The sequence below is a fragment of the Anoplopoma fimbria genome, chromosome 13 (assembly GCF_027596085.1).
Source record: "Anoplopoma fimbria isolate UVic2021 breed Golden Eagle Sablefish chromosome 13, Afim_UVic_2022, whole genome shotgun sequence".
NCBI classification, from domain to species: Eukaryota; Metazoa; Chordata; class Actinopteri; order Perciformes; family Anoplopomatidae; genus Anoplopoma; species Anoplopoma fimbria.
In genome coordinates, this window is record NC_072461.1 from 10415222 (window position 1) to 10433711 (window position 18490).

Genomic DNA, 18490 nt, shown 5'->3' on the forward strand with positions numbered 1-18490 from the left:
GGTTTGATACATACTCTCATGTAATTATTATATTCCTTTATTGATCCCCATGGGGGAAATTCGGATGTTGCAGCAGCTCAACTACATATAAACAGATAATAAATACACATATTATGCAATAAAATAAAAATAGAATAAATGTAAATATGTAATGTTTCTAATCAGTATGCAAAGCTAAGTTACCAGCTTCCGGGGTCCACATGTATCATGCAATCTTCTTATCTTACTTTTGTCAAGAAAGCATTAAAACATATTTCCCAAAATAAATGATGGCTCCCTTACAGTTTACATAGATAATAGTTATTTGCAGCTATAATTAATGTTCAGAATGTTAAATACAGCTCCTACAAATTTTGTCACAGGGATTTTCTTTAAATCAGGGTGTCAAAATTGGGTAATAACTATTGAAGGCCAAATTTATGGCTCATCACCACTTGATATTCTGATTTAGCGCTGCTGTTTTTTGTTTGTCCCAAACCAATGTAGGTTCAACACTTATGTGTTTATTCAAGAAGATCATTTACATTATTATTATATTAAAAGGGCATTTACCCAGACATTTAAAAAAAGAGTGGAGCTTATGGCTTGAATTTCCAATCTCTTGCAAGATTTTCATGAGAATAAATTAAATGCAATTTTTAGCAATGAAGTTCCTACTATATTTCGGTTTTACAGCTGCTCAGAAATTGTTAAAGAAATAATATCCATGAATCCACCCTTCATATAAAATACAGATAGTTTAAAACAAAAACTGAACAATATTACTTTCATGAAAGTATAGATTTATTGCATGGCTATATGTGTTGCACCATCCCCAATGTTGTATCTTAGTTTGACAAATACAATTTAATAACATCAGTTAAATACACCCAATATGTGTCCACTATTCCCGGATAAAAAAAGTTTGTACACCAGCAGAATCCCAGTTACAATGCATGTTCTTATTGAGCATCTTCTTTATAAATTGCATGTTTTTTCTTTGCATTTTTGTTCTTTTTTTTCTCCCGTCCCTTGCATTTGTCCAAGAATCCAGGTGGCAACTCTGGGCAGCAAGATCTTGCTTTGTTTTTGCATTTACATAGGTCCTTTGTCCCTGTTCTCACCTGCAATGGGTCAAATGAGAAATTAGGGCCTGAAATGATGACAAGAAAATTGACTAAGAAATGGTTACAAACTTTAACGTGTCAAATTAAATTAGTCTCTGCAAGTTCTGACTATGAATATCAAGAATGACTCCTGTTACAAAACTTTAATAGTTAGTTTGGTCACTTTCACACTGAGCAATTTATTCTTTATTTCTCTGCATGACAGCGTAATTTACTGCTCAAGCTTCAAGCGAAGTAAGCTCTGCTCCGGGTGTTTCTATGTGAGACTCTCAGGGAAAGATGGCTTTGCCTGTTAATAAGCTGCCAGCCAATATATTTATTTTTACTTTTTAAGATTTAGGAGTATCTAAACCAAATTTAGCATTTTCTTATGTTCGTCTTTTGGCATGTTAACCAATTTCAGTGAATAATAGATGGCAAAATGTACCTCTTAACCTGACCAACCCAAAGTAAAATATGGAATTTCAAACAGCAACTGATAACATAATCCTAGGTTTCAATGCATTTGTCCTCTATGACCAATCTAGTTTGCTACTTTTAGTTGGTGTCTGAGAGGGCCTGTGTTGTCAGAACGTTTGTATCACTGTTGAATTATGATATTAAAGTATAAAGTGAAAATATTAGAATAACACTGTAGCTGACAACTGCTGAGATAGAGAGTACTGTTGTTCTCCTTACGGTCTTAGGTGAAAAAATTGTTACACTTATTTTTTTGGTTTTAACTTGTTAATTAAAAAGTATTCAGTCCTGGGAAGTTTCTATTGCTCATTCATTGCCAACTATAAACAGTTAAATATTATAATCAAAAACTTTTTTTTTTCCATAAGGAGTAACTTGTTTACCAAGAGATTCATTTGTTTGAACTTTAACAGTGACTAGCCAATATGATCAAATAAGACACCCATTATACGTGTTACTGGAATACTGTGAACCACATAAAGGTGATTAGAAACTAAAAGTACAATCTTTTGTCTAGCTATTATTATACAGTAGCTTATGTTTCTAATAATTTGTCCACCTCCAGATACATAAAGTACATAAATGTTGCCTGATACTGCTTGCATCCAATGGGGGTTTCTAATTTAAGGTCAGTTGTTGTACACACGACATGAGAAACACATAAATGAAGAAGGAACATGTATAAGGAAGGAAGCACAAGGCTCTTTTAATAGCTTGTTCTTGCAAGGCGCCAAACCACCAAAATACACAGAAACGCCAACACACTTGTACAGAAATACAGAGGGCAGAGAAGCATATCGTGAGAAGGCCTGTCGCATGAGCAGACTCATCTGGATACTCGTGTGAAATGATGTAATGTGTGGATTTCCGTGGATTTCAATGTCACGGAACCCCATTTTATAAGATTTGGGCTCAATGAAACCCCCTGACAGTTTTTGCAGGTATCACTGAATCACAGAACTACCCCCCCATTAAGACCTCTGGTGTAGAATAAATAATAAATATTGATAAATAAATCAATAGTTTAAATACATAATATAAATATAAATAATATTAATTATACTTATTTTGTATTATATATATATATATATATATATATATATATATATATATATAATGAAATAACTATAATAAATAATAACAGTGAATACTGATCTTCTGTCCTAAAGCTTAAAGACTTATTCTGGTCTGTGTTATCGCTCAGCCATCAGTGTGCGACTGCCCAAAAAGGGAGACAGCCAGAGACACATTGAAAAAAACAGTAGGTGAGGGGACATGAACAGACATTTTGGACATGTAAGGATGAAAGAAAGAGCAGGAGAAGACAGCGGTGGGTTTGAAAAGCATCAGTTGGTTACATTTTTCCAGGCGGTCCACTGGCTCCAGGCTGAGAGCACCAGCGAGTCTCTGGAGCGAACCCTCAGCTTGCTGATCCCCTTCGGCAGCAGGATGGATGAGGAACGTCCAGTCTAAGAGTAAGACAGGTCACATGGTAAGAAAAAGACAAGAGAATGCTACTGATGGACACGCAGAGACCGAAGGACTTTGTGCGTACCTTGCCGTTGTCTTTCAACAAGTATTCGATCTCGTGCTCCAGACTGAAGAAGCTGTGAGGGGTTGACCAGCTGGACGGGGGGTCAATGGTCACGTTCAGGTCCTCTTCCCCCTCCTGACACTTCACAATCTGGGGACTATCGGGTTGAACTGGATGGAAGAAAAATAAAGCGAAAAAAACTGTATCAGTAAGGAATCATGGAAACCTTTTTTTTTTATTAACCTGCCTTTTTTTCTTTTTTGTACTTGAGTTTGAAATGTTGCACTTTGAAGTTATCACAGAAGTTTTTGTAACTGTTAATTATTTGAAAATAATTTCATTTTAAACAGAATTTTATGTCATTACAGTTTTTATGTAGAAAATACACTCATAATTCATTAGAAAGTGACTTTACTGAACAATGCACACTTATCGTTTGAATTCAAAATATTTGATTTTATCCTTCACAAGCGAATCAACTATCTTTTGTACTAAACTTCATTTCATTCATTCATTAATTTTCTGTAACCGCTTATCCAGTTAAGGGTCGCGGGGGTGCTGGAGCCGATCTCCCTGGACAGGTCGCCAGTCTATGCTGACATATAGAGACAAGGAAGGAGCAAGCCGCAGAACCCGGAGAGAACCCAAGCTGGTCATGCAAACTCCACACAGAAGGCCGTCTGGTCCGGGAATTGAACTCGGGTCCCCTCTTGCTGTGAGGCGACAGTGCTAACCACTACACCACTGTGCAGCCCCAGTACAAAACTTTTCAGTGATTTTCTTTTCGCTTACCGATGTCCCTGAGGTAAAATCTTTTGGTTTTCCTGACGACGGACAGGTCGACGATGGCCTCGCCAGTGATTTCCAGCATGGTGCTCTCCTCGGCGTATGGCGAGAGCGAGTGAGACAGCTCGAAATGGAATCTCCCGTCTACGAGCTGATCGCCGCTGTTCCAGTGACACGACCTTCTACCCTCACTGCTGCGGGGGGCGAGTGGTAAAAACAGAAAAGAAAGGCTCAATTCTGTCTGCTTGTTGGTCCATCTGTATAAACTATTTGCAATACTTTTACATAGTAATTTGTCTGTTGTTTTTTTTTACCAGTCATGGCCAAGTCCAAGGCGCACTGCTGTTTGTCCATTGTGGGTCCAGTCACAGCTGAAGTTACAGTCGTAGGACTTTGCCCGACAACTGATGGAGAGAGAATCTACAAGAAAAAACAATGTGAGTGAATACAGGCTTAATAGAAACCAACAAAAACAAAGAGGTAAATGTCAGAGGTGCAATCGTATAAGGTTTCTGTTTCTGTCCTCATCCCAAAGAGTCATCATCCTGGTCCATCCAAATGCACAGAGTTTCCCGACTTTACACATTTTGGATGTATCAATAAGTTCCTCTATTTGCGAGGACTCTCTGACATTTATAGCACATGAACGGCAGAAAAAAGGAAAAATGAAACCGAGCAGCATCTCACCCGAGTCTTCTTCCTCCTCGCCTTCCAGCAGCAGATAAGTGGATGATAACATTTGCGTTCCCCTCCAGCAGCTGTATTCTCCCAACATGGGGGTGTCCACATACGACACGGCCAGGTGTAGACCCGTCTGCTGGAAGTTGTCCTCCAGGTCGACGTCCTCCAGCGCATCACCGTGAAACTTCCATGTGACGGCTCCGCTGGCCTTCGTGCGGCAGGTCAGTGTGACCGACTTGGCGTCGTTTCTCTTCGCCACCACGTCTGCACATTAATGAACAGGACAAGATGAAGAGATTTAGAACCATTCAAGATAATGAGGGAGAATAATGATAAGGAGTGGAATAAGACCTACAGTTTTCATGGAAGAGGTTGAGTCCATGTGCTCCGGTGAGGCTGACGAACAGAAGCCCACATAACATCAGTGACAAAGTCTTCTGAGGAAACAGCAAGAGGAGGGGATTATTGAAAAAGAATCCATTCCTAACATTAAAACCTCAATAATTATCCCCTAAATTAAGGAAACATTTGTTACATTATAATTTTGTTGAGAATATGTGGTATAATAATGCTAAAATGACTAAAGTTGCAAAGTTGGTACTTCACTCCCTGTTTTATTATTTACCAATAAAAAAACAAAACAATTGGCAGATAAAAAAGCATCTTGAATTTCAATAGTTATTTCTTACCATTTTGGATGAGTTTACACTGAAGTAACCTATGCAAGAGAACGACAAATCAGAAGAGCAGAAGTTCAGCAGTGGTAACCCTGAGGATTGTGTGCTTCAACTGCCCAATGAGCATAATTTTTATATGCTTGTATACATCATCGTCATGACACCTTTTGGATGCGTAAGAGAAACTGAGTAGTGCATTAAACACAGATAAGGGCTGATTGGTGGTGGATGATTTCCTAGGCACTGCTTTGCATGTCAAATTTTTTAGACAGATAAAGTGTGAGTTTCGAGTGAGGGACAGGCGAGTTGGAGATAAGAAGTGTGAAGTGTGGGTGTTGAGTGGGGGGGCGGGGGGTTGCCCTCCGCCTTTTTAACTTGAAATACCGCGGTCCTAACGCCCCATGTGAGATACAACATATCTGGAATCAGACAAACGGGACACAGACACACAAACACACACACACACACGCACGCACGAATACACACACACACACACACACACACACAAAAGGCACACACATACATTTGATCTTCAATCTCTTATTTTTGAGGCAAATCTTATCCATCCAAACCTACAACCTACCCCTAAAACTTAAATCCTTATTTTACAAAATGAATTATACAGATATCATCATGCCTTTGGGAACAGTATAAAGAGGAATGGAATGGAAACTCTACAGATATTATTGTTGGTCTCTCTCTAGTTATCTCCCCTTTCTTGTAAGTTATTACTTTTTTTTTTAGATTCAGAAAGGTTCATTTCATCTAAAGATTAATTAGTGATACATCTGAAAGAGTCCAGTGGAAACCAACTGGTCCTTAAGATATCTACATTAAATCAGTAGTTGTACGTTCTCAGATTTCAGTATTTACAGTTTCTGTCAATGATAAAAAATATTTTAAATTACTGGCAGCGCAAAACAAGCAATTTATAGGGCATTTAACTGAAAAACGTCATTTTTGTGTCCTGGATTAAAATCCAAGAAATGACCCAGACTAACTGGTCACAGTCCGTCTCCCCCCCCCATCACTGTGAGACATATAATGCTCCTAAAGTTAAAGACCATGAATGTACACACGTTCACACACGTTCACACACACACTTGCACAGGGAAAGAGAATGACTGACACCAGGACTTTCCCCCGTTAGTAATGTACGGGGCAACCCAATATTGTCCGGCCAAATGTCAAGCTTGAATAAAAAAAAGCACTTTCTGTTCAACCTCACAGATCATCAAAACAATCATCTGATCCCGCCACGTGTCAAATGACCATGAAGTACTTCCTCGGTAAACAAATTTGGGGGCTGCGTTCGATATTTCTCTTAGTTCTCTTAGAATCCATCATCTACAGTATGACAAGCATGTTGGAACTGCATTTTTAAGGTCAAATTCTGCGAAACCTGTCTGGTCATTCAAACAGAAATAGTTGGTTTCAGGTTTCAGTTCCTTAAACGCGTAAATAGCATTATTCATGAATCTGCTGCTAATTGAATGTACTCTCAATAACCTCTCTCTCCTGGTCTATATTCTCAGTATTGAACCACAGCGACTGTGGTGAATTCTCATATTATTGATAATAATCTATAGCTACAAAATATTAGCCATTTGAAATGTTCACACTCAAAAAACTATGATCACAAAGTCCTAAAAATGAATGCAGAGCAGGTAAATATAGGAGTTGATCTACTGATGGAGGACAGAATGGGTCATACAGGTGGACCTGAATGGACCAGGAAGAAACATAACTGTGTGTGTTGGTGGCCGGCACAGTAAATAGGTTGCTCTACCTCTAAACTTAAAATTTGATCTAGTTAGTCTTTGGGATTTTCAAAAGTTGTTTCAGTTTTGCCTGTTTTTTTTCTCACATATTTCACATCTTAAGACAGTTTTGAGTCACCCAACTTGGTTTCTTTCTTCTGAATCATTGATTCTTCTGAATCAATGTGAACAAAGTCCCAGACAATACAATGTGTTACTTGCAAACAAATCCCCGAGACCAAAGAGCATTGTCTAAACCAGGCTCTGAGGTCACTTCAGTCCAGGCAGGATTCAAAAACCATTTCAACATCCATGCTATCAAAAATCACATTAAATTGATGTGATATATAGACAGAGACATTAAGAACTCATCATATACCACCATCTGAGTGCTTTTGTGCCCCTGATTCAAACCTTTTTAAACCCATTTAACATGATAGAAATGACTTCCCTGAATGGATTGGCCACATGTTGAGCATCACAGACATATTGCATTGATATGATATTCAGTCACGCCAAAAAAGTTACCCTGCCTTAAGGGTAATGCCAGAGATGAAGTCACCTTGGTGCTGCTGTAAAAATCCCTCTGATGTAGGAATACATTATCTTTGCGGAATTTTAATCTCTGGATTTTGTGGTTTCTGCCAGAGATTCAGCGATTTATAGATTTACAGAAAAGGTACGAGGTCTTGGGCCAGGAGGTTTGTGTAGCACAGTAGACGAAAAATGAACTCCTGCTGCTGTTTTCACGACGACATAGCTCTGACAAACATCCAATAAAGAGGCTATCGTGTTGGTTTTTTGCTGCTAGTTTTCAATTTGGGAATAATTGGCCCAATTGCTGCTTTTGCCACACTTGTAGTTTAATAAACAGTATGTAAATAGGAGTTATATGCTTTATTTTTATCTGAATACAAAACATTTGAAAATATTTTGGAGAACATTGCACTCAAAGACATTTGGGCTTCCAGAATGTGTCATTATGAAAAGCAATAGCAACTTCTGTACTTTTCCCTAATAGGAGGAGCACTGGCCTGATTTCCATCTCCTAATCCCCCGTGGATCATGAGTTTGAATCTGATAGAACTAACAAAATGCCTTTTGTTTGAGTGTAATTTTTTTTATTACATGATTCAATCCACTGATACATTTTGGATGTTTGTGCATCCCAATGGAGGAGAGGCAGTGCATGAAAGAGAAAGGTTTGCACATTCCACTGAATTAAATTATCTAATTTGTACTGCAGAACAAGACAAATCGAACAAGAGGGTAAGTGAACAGTTGACGTAAAAAAAAAAAAAAAAAAAAAAAAAAAAAAAAAAGTCAATTTTAGCCCATTTATCAAAGTTGTGATTAAAAAAAGCCACTTTTTTTTGTTAATAGCCCAAGAGCGGTTTCAGAGATGAACAATTACAATATGTGTTGCTGAGTACGGTGAGCCAAGGGGGGCCTCGAAATGTTTGCTGGTGTTTGTTAGTTTGCCTCGTCCTTTGAGGCCTCGTCAAAGTTTTCAACGAGATCTGAGAATGGAAACAGGAGGGTAAAGAGGGGTGGAACACAGGAAAAAGTAAGAAAATGTCTCAGTGAGTAAAAGATAAGGCATACAAATGAAACTAAATTACTAAAGATGAATACAACCAAAAAATATCAGCCATGTGAATGAATCCAGAAGGACCAGAAACGTCTAGGTCGGCCTGTTATGAACAGTCCATAATGTATCTATTCTATTGCTATTTAACATTAATAATAGAATGAATGCAGCTCTTTGTTTTAAAAGGGGATGTGTAAATTTGTTCACCTGGAACCTCATCCTCCTCCTCCTCCTCAGCAGCAACCATGGGGGCTTTGTTCTCTCCCACTGCGAGGGGAAGAAGAACAAACTGTTAACAGACAGACAGTACACAAAACTACTGACACATGATATTGAATATTACTTCAATATTCTATTCAATCATCATCTCCTAAAAAACAAACAAATGTAACAAGATAATAGTCCCAATAGTAATTTGTCAGATACCTGATTTAAATCAAAAGGATTGTTGTGACGCATATATTCATTTATTCCCTGTTTGTCATAGCAACCCTTTCCCTGAACTGGAGGATCTGTATTTATACTTAAGTACTTGAGTTAAAACTTAAAATGGTTATATCAATTGATTTCATCACTGGAGTTATATGCGGTTAAGATAATCAGATGTAGTTTTGCATCAGTGTGGGACAAGGGAAATATATTACAGACTGTACAACAGTCTCTAACATCAACTGAAGACATTGTCTCCCTCACACATGGCTGTTTATTTATACAGAAAAAACAACGTTAGATGACGCACAGTGTAACGTCACATTAAGTTGCCATGACAGCAGCAGTGCAGAAATTACTTTAAACATGGGGGGGCAATAAAGAAACATTTAGAAAATACATTTAAGTGACTACTGTGCTGTTTTGCTGCCGCTACAGTCTTGACACAGCGCTCTGGGATGCTTATCTTTCTAATGTTGTTATAAGCAGCAGTGTATGCAGCTATTCCAATTTGCAATGCTCACAGAGCATCCAATTGTTGGCCCTCTGTCTAAAATTATTCAAAGCTTTAGAGGATGGAGGGGGAAGTTTTTTAAGGCTGCAGCTTGATCTCCTGGGCTAATGCATTCTTCCAGCGGGGGTAGCCAATTCTTGCGGCGAAAATTGCAGAACTTTTTGTTATCAATGATGTCAACGAATCGCCGCCAACAGCCCTGTGTTGGTACCTGGTTTGGGAAGGGTCTCTGCTAATCTCCTGAGGCTGGTGAGACTGTCGGCGCCCAGCTGGTTTAGGATTCCCGGGAGCATCTCTGTGAGCTGCTTGTTCTCAGCGTGCCCCGTGATCGTGAAGGTGTTGGCAGCCAAGGAGGCCTGAACCTTTGGGTTGTTGAAGTGGATCACCGTCCCCTGGTTTGTGAACATATTCACCTAATGTAAAACACAAACAGGAAAAAGGGAATTGAAGAGTTAAAAGATCAGTTGCAAAGAGAGAACCCTGTCCTTAGAGCATATCTATAAAAAAAAAAAGCTGCGTCCGTGCACTTATTGCCGGGCATTTTGGAAAGAACTTGCTGTACCTCCTCAATGCCAGAGATGTTGTTGACTCCCAGTTTCTTGAGGGAGAACTGCAGCTTCTTGTCATCTGCTGTTGCTGTCCTGTGCACCACCTTCTTCTTTCTGCGGGCTGACCCCTACAGAGCGAAACAACAAGTTTTAACACATAAACCAATAACCTGGTGATACAATTCTTGGGGAAATCACTTATTTATTGTATTTTTTAAGACGTTTCCTGGAGTGTATTCCAACTCACCTTGCCGCCTATGCGGACCTGCGCCTGCAGTTTGGCGAGCTTCTCCTGGTTCATTATCGACTCCTTCATCTGACACAAAAAACAGCAGGTACACATCAAATTTTAATATTTGCACACAAATTTAAGCCATTGGGGGGGAATTACTAATTTTAACTGGACAGAGCTGGGAGTCATATGAAAACACACTTGAAAGCAACCACAGTCATGACACATTAATTTATGACATCCTGGTTCTGTTTTCTACTAACATATTCGCTCATCTAGATGCATACTAATAGTTTGATCTTAAAATGAGAATCACTTATAGAGAAATATGCAAAATGGTGTATAAGTCTGCACTTCATGATGGAAACTGCAGGCACCTAATGTGTGAATTCCTTAGTCCATTAGCTAACCTGGGTTTGCAATCAAATGTCAAACTTAAAACTCCCCTAAATCCCCCACACGGTCGATTTGCATGTTGGCAAAAGCAAACGAACATGAATGCACAGCTGCCAGAAGCCCAAAAATAGCTGCACACTTTTCAGTCCTGACTCAAGTTCTGCGTGAATCAGACAGAGGTGGTCGGCTAAAGTTCGTGGCTCCGTTCACGTTAGGCTCCTTCTGTGACGCAAACGTAACGCGCTTCATTTCCCCAGTGTGCACTCACGAGGAGATGTGCTGCTAGCTCATGTTTGACCTTTCAGCCATCGAAAATGAAAGGCTCATTATTCTTGACCAGGGTTCTCAGAAAGTATGACAACTGAACTTGTCGGCTTGTTAGCCAGCCAAGCTAGGCAGCTAGCTCGGGGCCCTTCAAAGTGATGCTAGCTTCCTGTATGACTGCCCGTTTCCTCCACAGCGCGTGGTGTGACTCGGGGAATTATTATTTCTCTACAAAGTCAAGTAACGAGGCTGGGGCATCTTAATAAGGCCAGAGACGTTAACTGACCTGGGAGTGTGTAAACACGCGGGTCACACAGTCGACTGAAGCACAGAGAAAGGAGCGAGGACAGGAAGTGACGCCGTCAGGTCGATAACTCGCCGGATGGGCCCGCAGTTTTTCAACATACGTGCGCATAATAAGTTAATGTAAATCTGAATTTCCAGTGTTTTCTAAATTATAAAATGAGGCTAGTCATGTTTTTAAAGTCGCAAAAATCACGAACAACAATAACCTGCTTTCTACACTGGTTTAAAAGCAGTAGAATCCAGACATTTCTGAAAAGAATATATTTTATACGGTAATGGCTTTACACTTTTAACCGCTTAATTGAGCTAATTAATACATAGGCATATTAGAAAAATGTTAGTACGAATACTAAGTTCACCGCCATTGCCATTTGACATTGTCTAAAGACGATGAAAAGAGTTCCTGTCAGTGAACAATAAAGATCTGACATCCATAACGGAAGTCGTCACGTTCGTAAGCATGGCGTCCTCCAGGGCAGCGAGAGGCAACGTGATATCGCCTTAAAATGAGCAACTCTTGGTTTACTTGATAACCAACATCGGTATCGACTTATTTCAACAAATCCTACTTTTAAAAAAAGTAAGTCTGCGCTCCTGGACGTTTTTTGTTCAAAGGTTAGAATCACCACGAGCAGATTAGTAGGACATGCTAGGCGGCTAACGCGGTGTGCTAACCCACGTCTGCTGTGCTGAGCACGTTGGCTCCGGTGCTTTTCTAATATGCTGATCTTTCGGTAACAACACGTTACCGAAAGATCAGCTATGGGTAAATGGTTATTGTAACGTAAAACTTTCATATTTCATTGAGCTCTTTATGCATATTAACAAACCGCAGTCGGCGAATAAGATGAAACAGTGAAGCCGTTAGCTTAGCCTTGGCTAATAGAAACGTTTACTGGGTTGTGATGCTATTTGGTGCAAAGTTTGTAGTTTGAGTGTGAACTCTGTTACCATTCAGTCTGCGTTGTTTGTTTTGTGTTGTCTCCTTTTGCCGGCTGTTCCCTCGTGGATCAGGGCACAGATCATGCCTTTAACCCCTTAATTGCCAATTTTATGCTAGCTGCAAGGTGTTAAAATCCATTCTGTCTGGCAGTATCGTACCATGTGTATGTTTGCTCCAATAATAATCCACATTTTGTTGTTTTATCAACTAAATTAATTTAAAATACATTTGTCTGGGATTGAGTATTGTTGGACTGCACGTGATGAGTTTGTCTAAAAGTACCTAATAGCAGGTCAGTAGGATTTAAGAGGTAAACTTGCCCCAAGTGTTTTGCTATATGTTAATATCATGCTTTTCTTTTTCTATATCTTAGCAGACAGAGAAAATGGCTTCGTTTAAACCTACCAAAATCCAAGTCTACCCTAAACTCGGAGAGAAAGTCACACAAGACACACTGTACTGGAAAAACTACAAGGTGAGCCTCTTCCACCGTACGCTGTCTTAATGTTACTGTGAGCCAAAAAAGCACATCCTCCATGTTTTTTTTCCCTCTTAACAATACATATCTGTTTTTCCTCCCACAGGCTCCGGTCCAGATAAAAGAATTCGGAGCTATCACAAGCATAGACTTCTCCCCGGTGGCTCCGCATAATTTTGCTGTGACAGCATTCACAAGAGTATGTCGACTTCTCTTGTGTGAATTCAACTTATGTGTTTATTCATATGACTCAGATCTAGTGTCAGTATGCTCTCTAACTCTGTTTCCCACACAGATCCACATTTACGGGCCGTTCTCCCAGGAGCCCGTGAAGACCTTCACGCGGTTTAAGGACACCGCGTACAGTGGGAGGTTCAGGTCGGATGGTCAGCTGCTCGTGGCGGGATGTGAGGACTCGGTGGTCCGGCTGTTCGATGTTGGCGGAAAGGTGGCGCTCAGGATGTTCAAAGGGCACACAAAGTAGGTATCTGCGTGCGTGTCACCATCTGATGGTGTGTTTTAGTTGTGCTGTCCCGGCCTGAAGGATGAACGTTATCAAATAAGGCCTGGAATGGTTGAATGATGATCTCATGAGTGATCCATCGACTGAACTTTGTGATGATCTCAAGAATTCTGACAACCTTTAACCTGTAAGACAGAGTTGAGGCCTTAAAACTCTGGCGGCAATTTTTTCTTTTTTTTTGCAATTAATTTGCATATCAATATACTTTTCCAAACTTTTTTGTTATGAATACTTTCACAGTGCTTTGAAAACATTTTTTTCCCCCACTCCTTCCATTCTTACCATTGACAGTAAAAGCCTTAGACATTGGCACTGTTTACACATGAGAACTCAAAATTCCTTTCAGAGCATTTCACTAAAAGGTAACTCAATAAAACAGCTTACAGTAGCTTAGGCTATACAACAATTTACTTCGAACAGACAGGTCAATAGGATCCTGGTATTACTTTTATTAAAAAAAGTGCTGCAAATTTGCATCGCTGCCTGTATGAATAGTTTTGATGCGAAATATTTGCATGCAAGTATTCTGCACTTTTGTGTGGGCCTTTTGTAAACTTCTGGTCGTGAGAGTGAACTGATGTCAATTCTGTCTCCTTTCATTTGCTGCTTAGGGCTGTTCATGTCACAGACTTCACCTCGGACCGCTACCAGATCCTCACAGGGTCAGACGACTACACCTGTCGACTTTGGGACATCCCGAACGCCACTGAGCTCAACACCTACAAAGAACACACAGACTACATTCGCTGTGGCGTCACGAGCAAACTCAACAGAGATCTCTTCATTACTGGTAAGATGGAGGCAAATCTTTTAAACAGCTGTTTTGAGAACAGCTAAAGCGATAAACACCAATATCAGGTGATATCCCGGAGTTCTTGTTTATGTGAAGAACCGTTGAATGATGATCTCTTGAGTGATCCATCGACTGAAATTTGTGATGATCTCAAGTATTCTGACAACATTTTAAACAGTTTTACAGAACTGTCTTGAATTCATTGCTGCTGGGATTCTCGACAAGTAAATCTACAAATATTTATTTAATGAACGTCATGTGTCACAGTTGCTCGTAAATTCAACTTAAAATAACAGGAATTGCCGAAATCTGCTCACATTTGGCTTTTGACTGTTTAAAAAAATAAATAATTATGAACCTTTAAAAAAACTACTTGTATACCTAGAATAATAAATATGCAAAGTCAGTGATGGCAGCAGTAAAAGGACTGGACTGTTTAGCCCATCTCAGATGTCCAACTAAACCTTTTTAGAGCGTAAGGCACGTCAACTTTTTCAACAGCCAATCAGCTCTTAGCAAAGACAGCTGGTCAAATCAGTTACAAACTGTCAGCAGGTCAGAATGGCAGAGTTTTGGATGGAGGAAAGAAAGGTACAGCCCTGTCTGTATGACACACGCCTTAACATTTACTCACAGTTCCAACTCCTCTCATGGCAAGTCTTTGGTCCGAAGATGAAGGAGTTCAGCCTGTTTTTGTTTTTTGTGACTAAACAATTTTTTATTTTATTTTTTAAATCCTAGGATCCTATGACCACACACTGAAACTGTTCGATGCCAGAGCAGAGAAGAGTGTGATGACCATGGACCATGGCCAGCCCGTGGAGAGTCTGCTTCTCTATCCCTCTGAGGGGCTCCTCGTCTCTGCAGGTGGTCGACCGTTACAATCCTCACGTTTTCAGACTAGCACATCCAGAAAAAGTGCCCAAATTGTTATTAATTCATTTATTCAAATTTAAGGGTCTCTCAGCCTGGTTCAGGCTGTTGTTTGGACTTAATTTGGGACAAAAACCACTTCTATACACTTTTGCCTATCTGAAAATGACTTCACTCGTATCCTTCATTATATTTACAAATGTTTATCCACGGCATTAAAAATAATCTTCCCTCTATTTAGGTGGGCGCCACGTGAAAGTGTGGGATCTGCTAAAAGGCGGCCAGCCTCTGGTTTCGCTGAAGAACCATCACAAAACTGTCACCTGTTTGTGTCTCAGCAGCAATGGACAGAGACTGCTGTCGGCTTCTCTGGACAGGTATGGGGACAACATGAATGTGTGTCATAATCTACTTTTTTTTTTTTGTTTTTTTACGAACCTGACCTAATGGAGAACCTTTTTTTTTTTTTTTTTTGTTTTTTGTCTTCCAGGCATGTAAAGGTGTACAACACCACCAACTACAAAGTGGTCCACAACTTTGACTACTCTGCCTCCATCCTCAGTCTGGCTCTGGCTGTAAGAAATCACATTCTATTTTTTAGCTTCTTGTAATTTTTCCCAGATGAATGAAGTGTAGAAAGGTGCACAACACAACAGTTGATTACATCACCCAAGATATGAAAACCTTATCTGAATGACTGACATTTTTTAGATCAGGATTCTCTTGTATGGGAGGTGTATCAGAGGGAGCAGTTTCTGCAGCAGCCAACAGAAAAATCTAGTAATGCCAGAGATCGAAATCAATAGGAGATGAAACGGTACATCCTCTACTCTTGGAGTTGGCATGATGAGGGGTGTAGGGTTTCCAGAACACAATGTGCAATCCGTTTGCTTTGGACTTTCAGTGCTTTGGGATTTTTCCCTTTCAATCGGGCTGCAACCTCCTGGTCTGAAAAGTGAAGCCAATGTGGAAGTGCCTTTTTAAAAAAAAAAATGCATTCTGTCTAATGGCCATCAGGGGGTGACTCCTCTGGTTGAAAAAGAAGTCTGATTCAATAGAAGTCCATGAGAAAATGACCCTACTTCTCACTTGAATTATTCCCTCAGTAAACATGAGTTTATGGTCTCAATTTCTAGTTTCAAGTCTTCTTCAATACAGCATGATGTTCATTTAGTAAATTATGGTCCATTTAGAGTCAAATAGACATTAAAGAGGAGTATTCTTTAGGGCGTGGCTACCTTGTGATTGACAGGATGCTACCAGAGCCATAAAAAGGTGGCTCTACCACGGATCCACTCCTCCGCAGTCCAAATATCGTCACTTCCGTTCACTGGCAGAAAACCAAGATGGCGACGGACAAAATCCAAGATGGCAATGGCCAAAGCGCTAAACTCGAGACTCCTGTATTCAGCCTTTGCTTTCATTTATCGCCACAATCTCTTCGATATATATATTAGAATCAAGCAGTCCTAAAATGAAGTGCAGTAGTCATGGTTGATACCAGTATCAGGTGATGGTGTCTTCTGGAGTTCTTGTGTATGAAAGTAACCGTTGAATGATGATCTCTTGAGTGATCCATCGACTGAAATTCCTGATGATCTCAAGTATTCTGACAACATTTTAAACTATTTTACAGAACTGTCTTGAATTCATTGCTGCTGGGATTCTCGACGAGTAAAACTACAAATATTAAATATTATTTTTTTTCCTCAGCCGGATGACGAGTCCATCGTCGCGGGTATGACCAACAGCATCCTGAGCATCAAACACAGGAAAAGCCCCGAAGAATCGAAGGAAGTCTCCAACCAGCAGAGGCGACGACCGTCATATCGTGTTTTTGTGAAAGGGAAGAACTACTCACTCAAACAGGTACGTTCAGACGTGGTTAACATGCATAAGACGGGACTTAATCTGCTGAGTGATTATTCCCCAAGAGATGCCCTTATTTTATGCATTATTATGTAAGGCTTTTCTCTTGCACTGTTTTTGATTAATATCTTTGTTTCCTCTTTCAGAACGATTATCTCATCAGCAAGCCAGTGAAACAGCATTTGGCCAAATACGACAAGGAGCTGAAGAAATTTAATGTGACGAAGGCCTTGGATACGGCTCTGGAGGTGTGTGCATTTTATGTATTTAATAACATTAAATGTTAAATCAGCTAGTGTAATTTTCTTGAATTTCCTTCCAGTTTCAAAGTTGTCGTTCTTTTTTCAATTTGACATACAAAGCGATTTGCTACTTTCCTGTTGCCGTGTTGTACAAAGTGAACTCGCTGTTCGGAAAATTCGAAAGCGGGACACAAAAAGCAAAGTTGCAAGAAAGTGGTTTGATTTGAACTTTGATTAACGAAGCATATTCAATTGTATTTCCAGACATGGACAAGACTGAGGAAGCCCGAGATCACCGTGGCTGTTATGAAGGAGCTGGATCGAAGAGGAACGTTAAAGAACGCTCTGGCGGGACGGGATGAACAGGGGCTCTCTCGCTTGCTCAACTTCCTCATAGGGTAAGAATCGGGAGAAAAAAAAGCTGTCAACGTTCAAGCAACCGAGTTTTGACATAACGTGTTGCTAGATGCAATAAATTTGGGAGCTTTTACATGAAAATATGTTGCACATATCCTTCAACTTTCTCTGCGTCTCCTCCAGGAACTTGGTCGACCCCAGGTTCGCCCCCGTGCTAGTGACTGCGACGGAGATGATCCTGGACATCTACCAGAAGGTGATCGGCCAGTCATCCTTCGTGGACAGACAGCTGCTGCGTCTGCAGGAGCTGCTGGAGAGGGAGATAGACTACCAACAGGACCTCATGGAGGTGCTTGGCATGTTGGACACCATGTTCGCCTCCGCCCTCCCCAGGATGGAGGTGCCGTGTCCCGGCACCAGCAGGGCAAACGGCCTGCCCCAGGGAGAAGCGAGCATCTCCAGACCACAGCTTCAGGCCACCTGAGGCTTGTAGGGGGAGAGCTTTAGACTTGAGTTAGAGTGCCTTCACAACTCTAAAAAACTCTTTTCGAAACAATCAGACACACAAACTTCCTGTCACGACGGCTAACCCAAACAGGAAATATTTTGGTACAGGTTTTAAGAAACTGACAAACCCGATGGTCGCAATCACTCTGGCGTTTTAACTCCATGTGGCTGAAAAACGGGCAACAAAGAGGACATGCATTTACCGTGTGAAGAATGTGTGAATGGAAAGTGTTTTTATACGAACGTCTTGTAATTACACTTTCATAAAATGTAAATGTGGTGTGTGCGCGCGCGTTTGTGTTTCGAATGATTTAACTGTTAACGTCTGCTTTGTGTTTTCATAATATTTGGCATTGGTAAATGTTTCATAAGCAGATATAAATAAATCTTTGTAATAATGAAACTGACCAATCATGATTGTGTTCAAATGGTATGTGTGAAGAAGTCGCTGTGGATTATACAGATGTCAACATGTAGGTGTATATCCATCTCCTTCCACTAGAGGGCGCTGTAACCTCAAATAAACAGTTCACTCTCACATATGAGGAGGCATTTGCATTGGACCAGACGGAAGACGGAGAGCATCAACACTGACGGACAGAGAGGAGGAGGATGCTGTGTC

The 18490-nt window shown here is 40.3% G+C and overlaps 3 protein-coding genes across 4 annotated transcripts; 1 reads left to right on the plus strand and 2 right to left on the minus strand.

The window, feature by feature from the left end:
- Window positions 1-795: 795 nt before the first annotated feature.
- Window positions 796-5334, minus strand: si:dkey-88e18.2 (interleukin-12 subunit beta). The gene is made up of 8 exons (XM_054610335.1): window positions 5256-5334; window positions 4922-5003; window positions 4573-4830; window positions 4200-4305; window positions 3892-4079; window positions 3121-3269; window positions 2924-3034; window positions 796-1103 (listed from the first exon to the last, which is right to left on the minus strand). Exons 1-8 carry the CDS (start codon window positions 5256-5258, stop codon window positions 942-944), a joined length of 1059 nt encoding a protein of 352 aa, XP_054466310.1. The 5' UTR covers window positions 5259-5334; the 3' UTR covers window positions 796-941.
- Window positions 5335-7885: 2551 nt separating this feature from the next.
- Window positions 7886-11407, minus strand: LOC129100826 (transcription factor BTF3 homolog 4-like). Its single transcript, XM_054610336.1, has 6 exons — window positions 11264-11407; window positions 10333-10401; window positions 10100-10213; window positions 9749-9950; window positions 8802-8861; window positions 7886-8523 (listed from the first exon to the last, which is right to left on the minus strand). The coding sequence occupies exons 1-6, from the start codon at window positions 11390-11392 to the stop codon at window positions 8477-8479; spliced, it is 621 nt and encodes a 206-aa protein (XP_054466311.1). The 5' UTR covers window positions 11393-11407; the 3' UTR covers window positions 7886-8476.
- Window positions 11408-11709: 302 nt separating this feature from the next.
- Window positions 11710-18262, plus strand: utp15 (UTP15 small subunit processome component). 2 transcript variants are annotated; one of them, XM_054610334.1, is made up of 12 exons: window positions 11710-11863; window positions 12603-12701; window positions 12811-12903; window positions 13000-13184; window positions 13839-14017; window positions 14762-14887; window positions 15135-15270; window positions 15384-15468; window positions 16607-16762; window positions 16909-17010; window positions 17269-17402; window positions 17545-18262. In XM_054610334.1, exons 2-12 carry the CDS (start codon window positions 12612-12614, stop codon window positions 17843-17845), a joined length of 1587 nt encoding a protein of 528 aa, XP_054466309.1. In that variant the 5' UTR covers window positions 11710-11863; window positions 12603-12611; the 3' UTR covers window positions 17846-18262. The 2 variants fall into 2 exon arrangements, with proteins under 2 accessions (XP_054466309.1, XP_054466308.1); XM_054610333.1 differs by having other exon boundaries at window positions 11714-11863; window positions 12600-12701; window positions 17545-18261.
- Window positions 18263-18490: the final 228 nt, after the last annotated feature.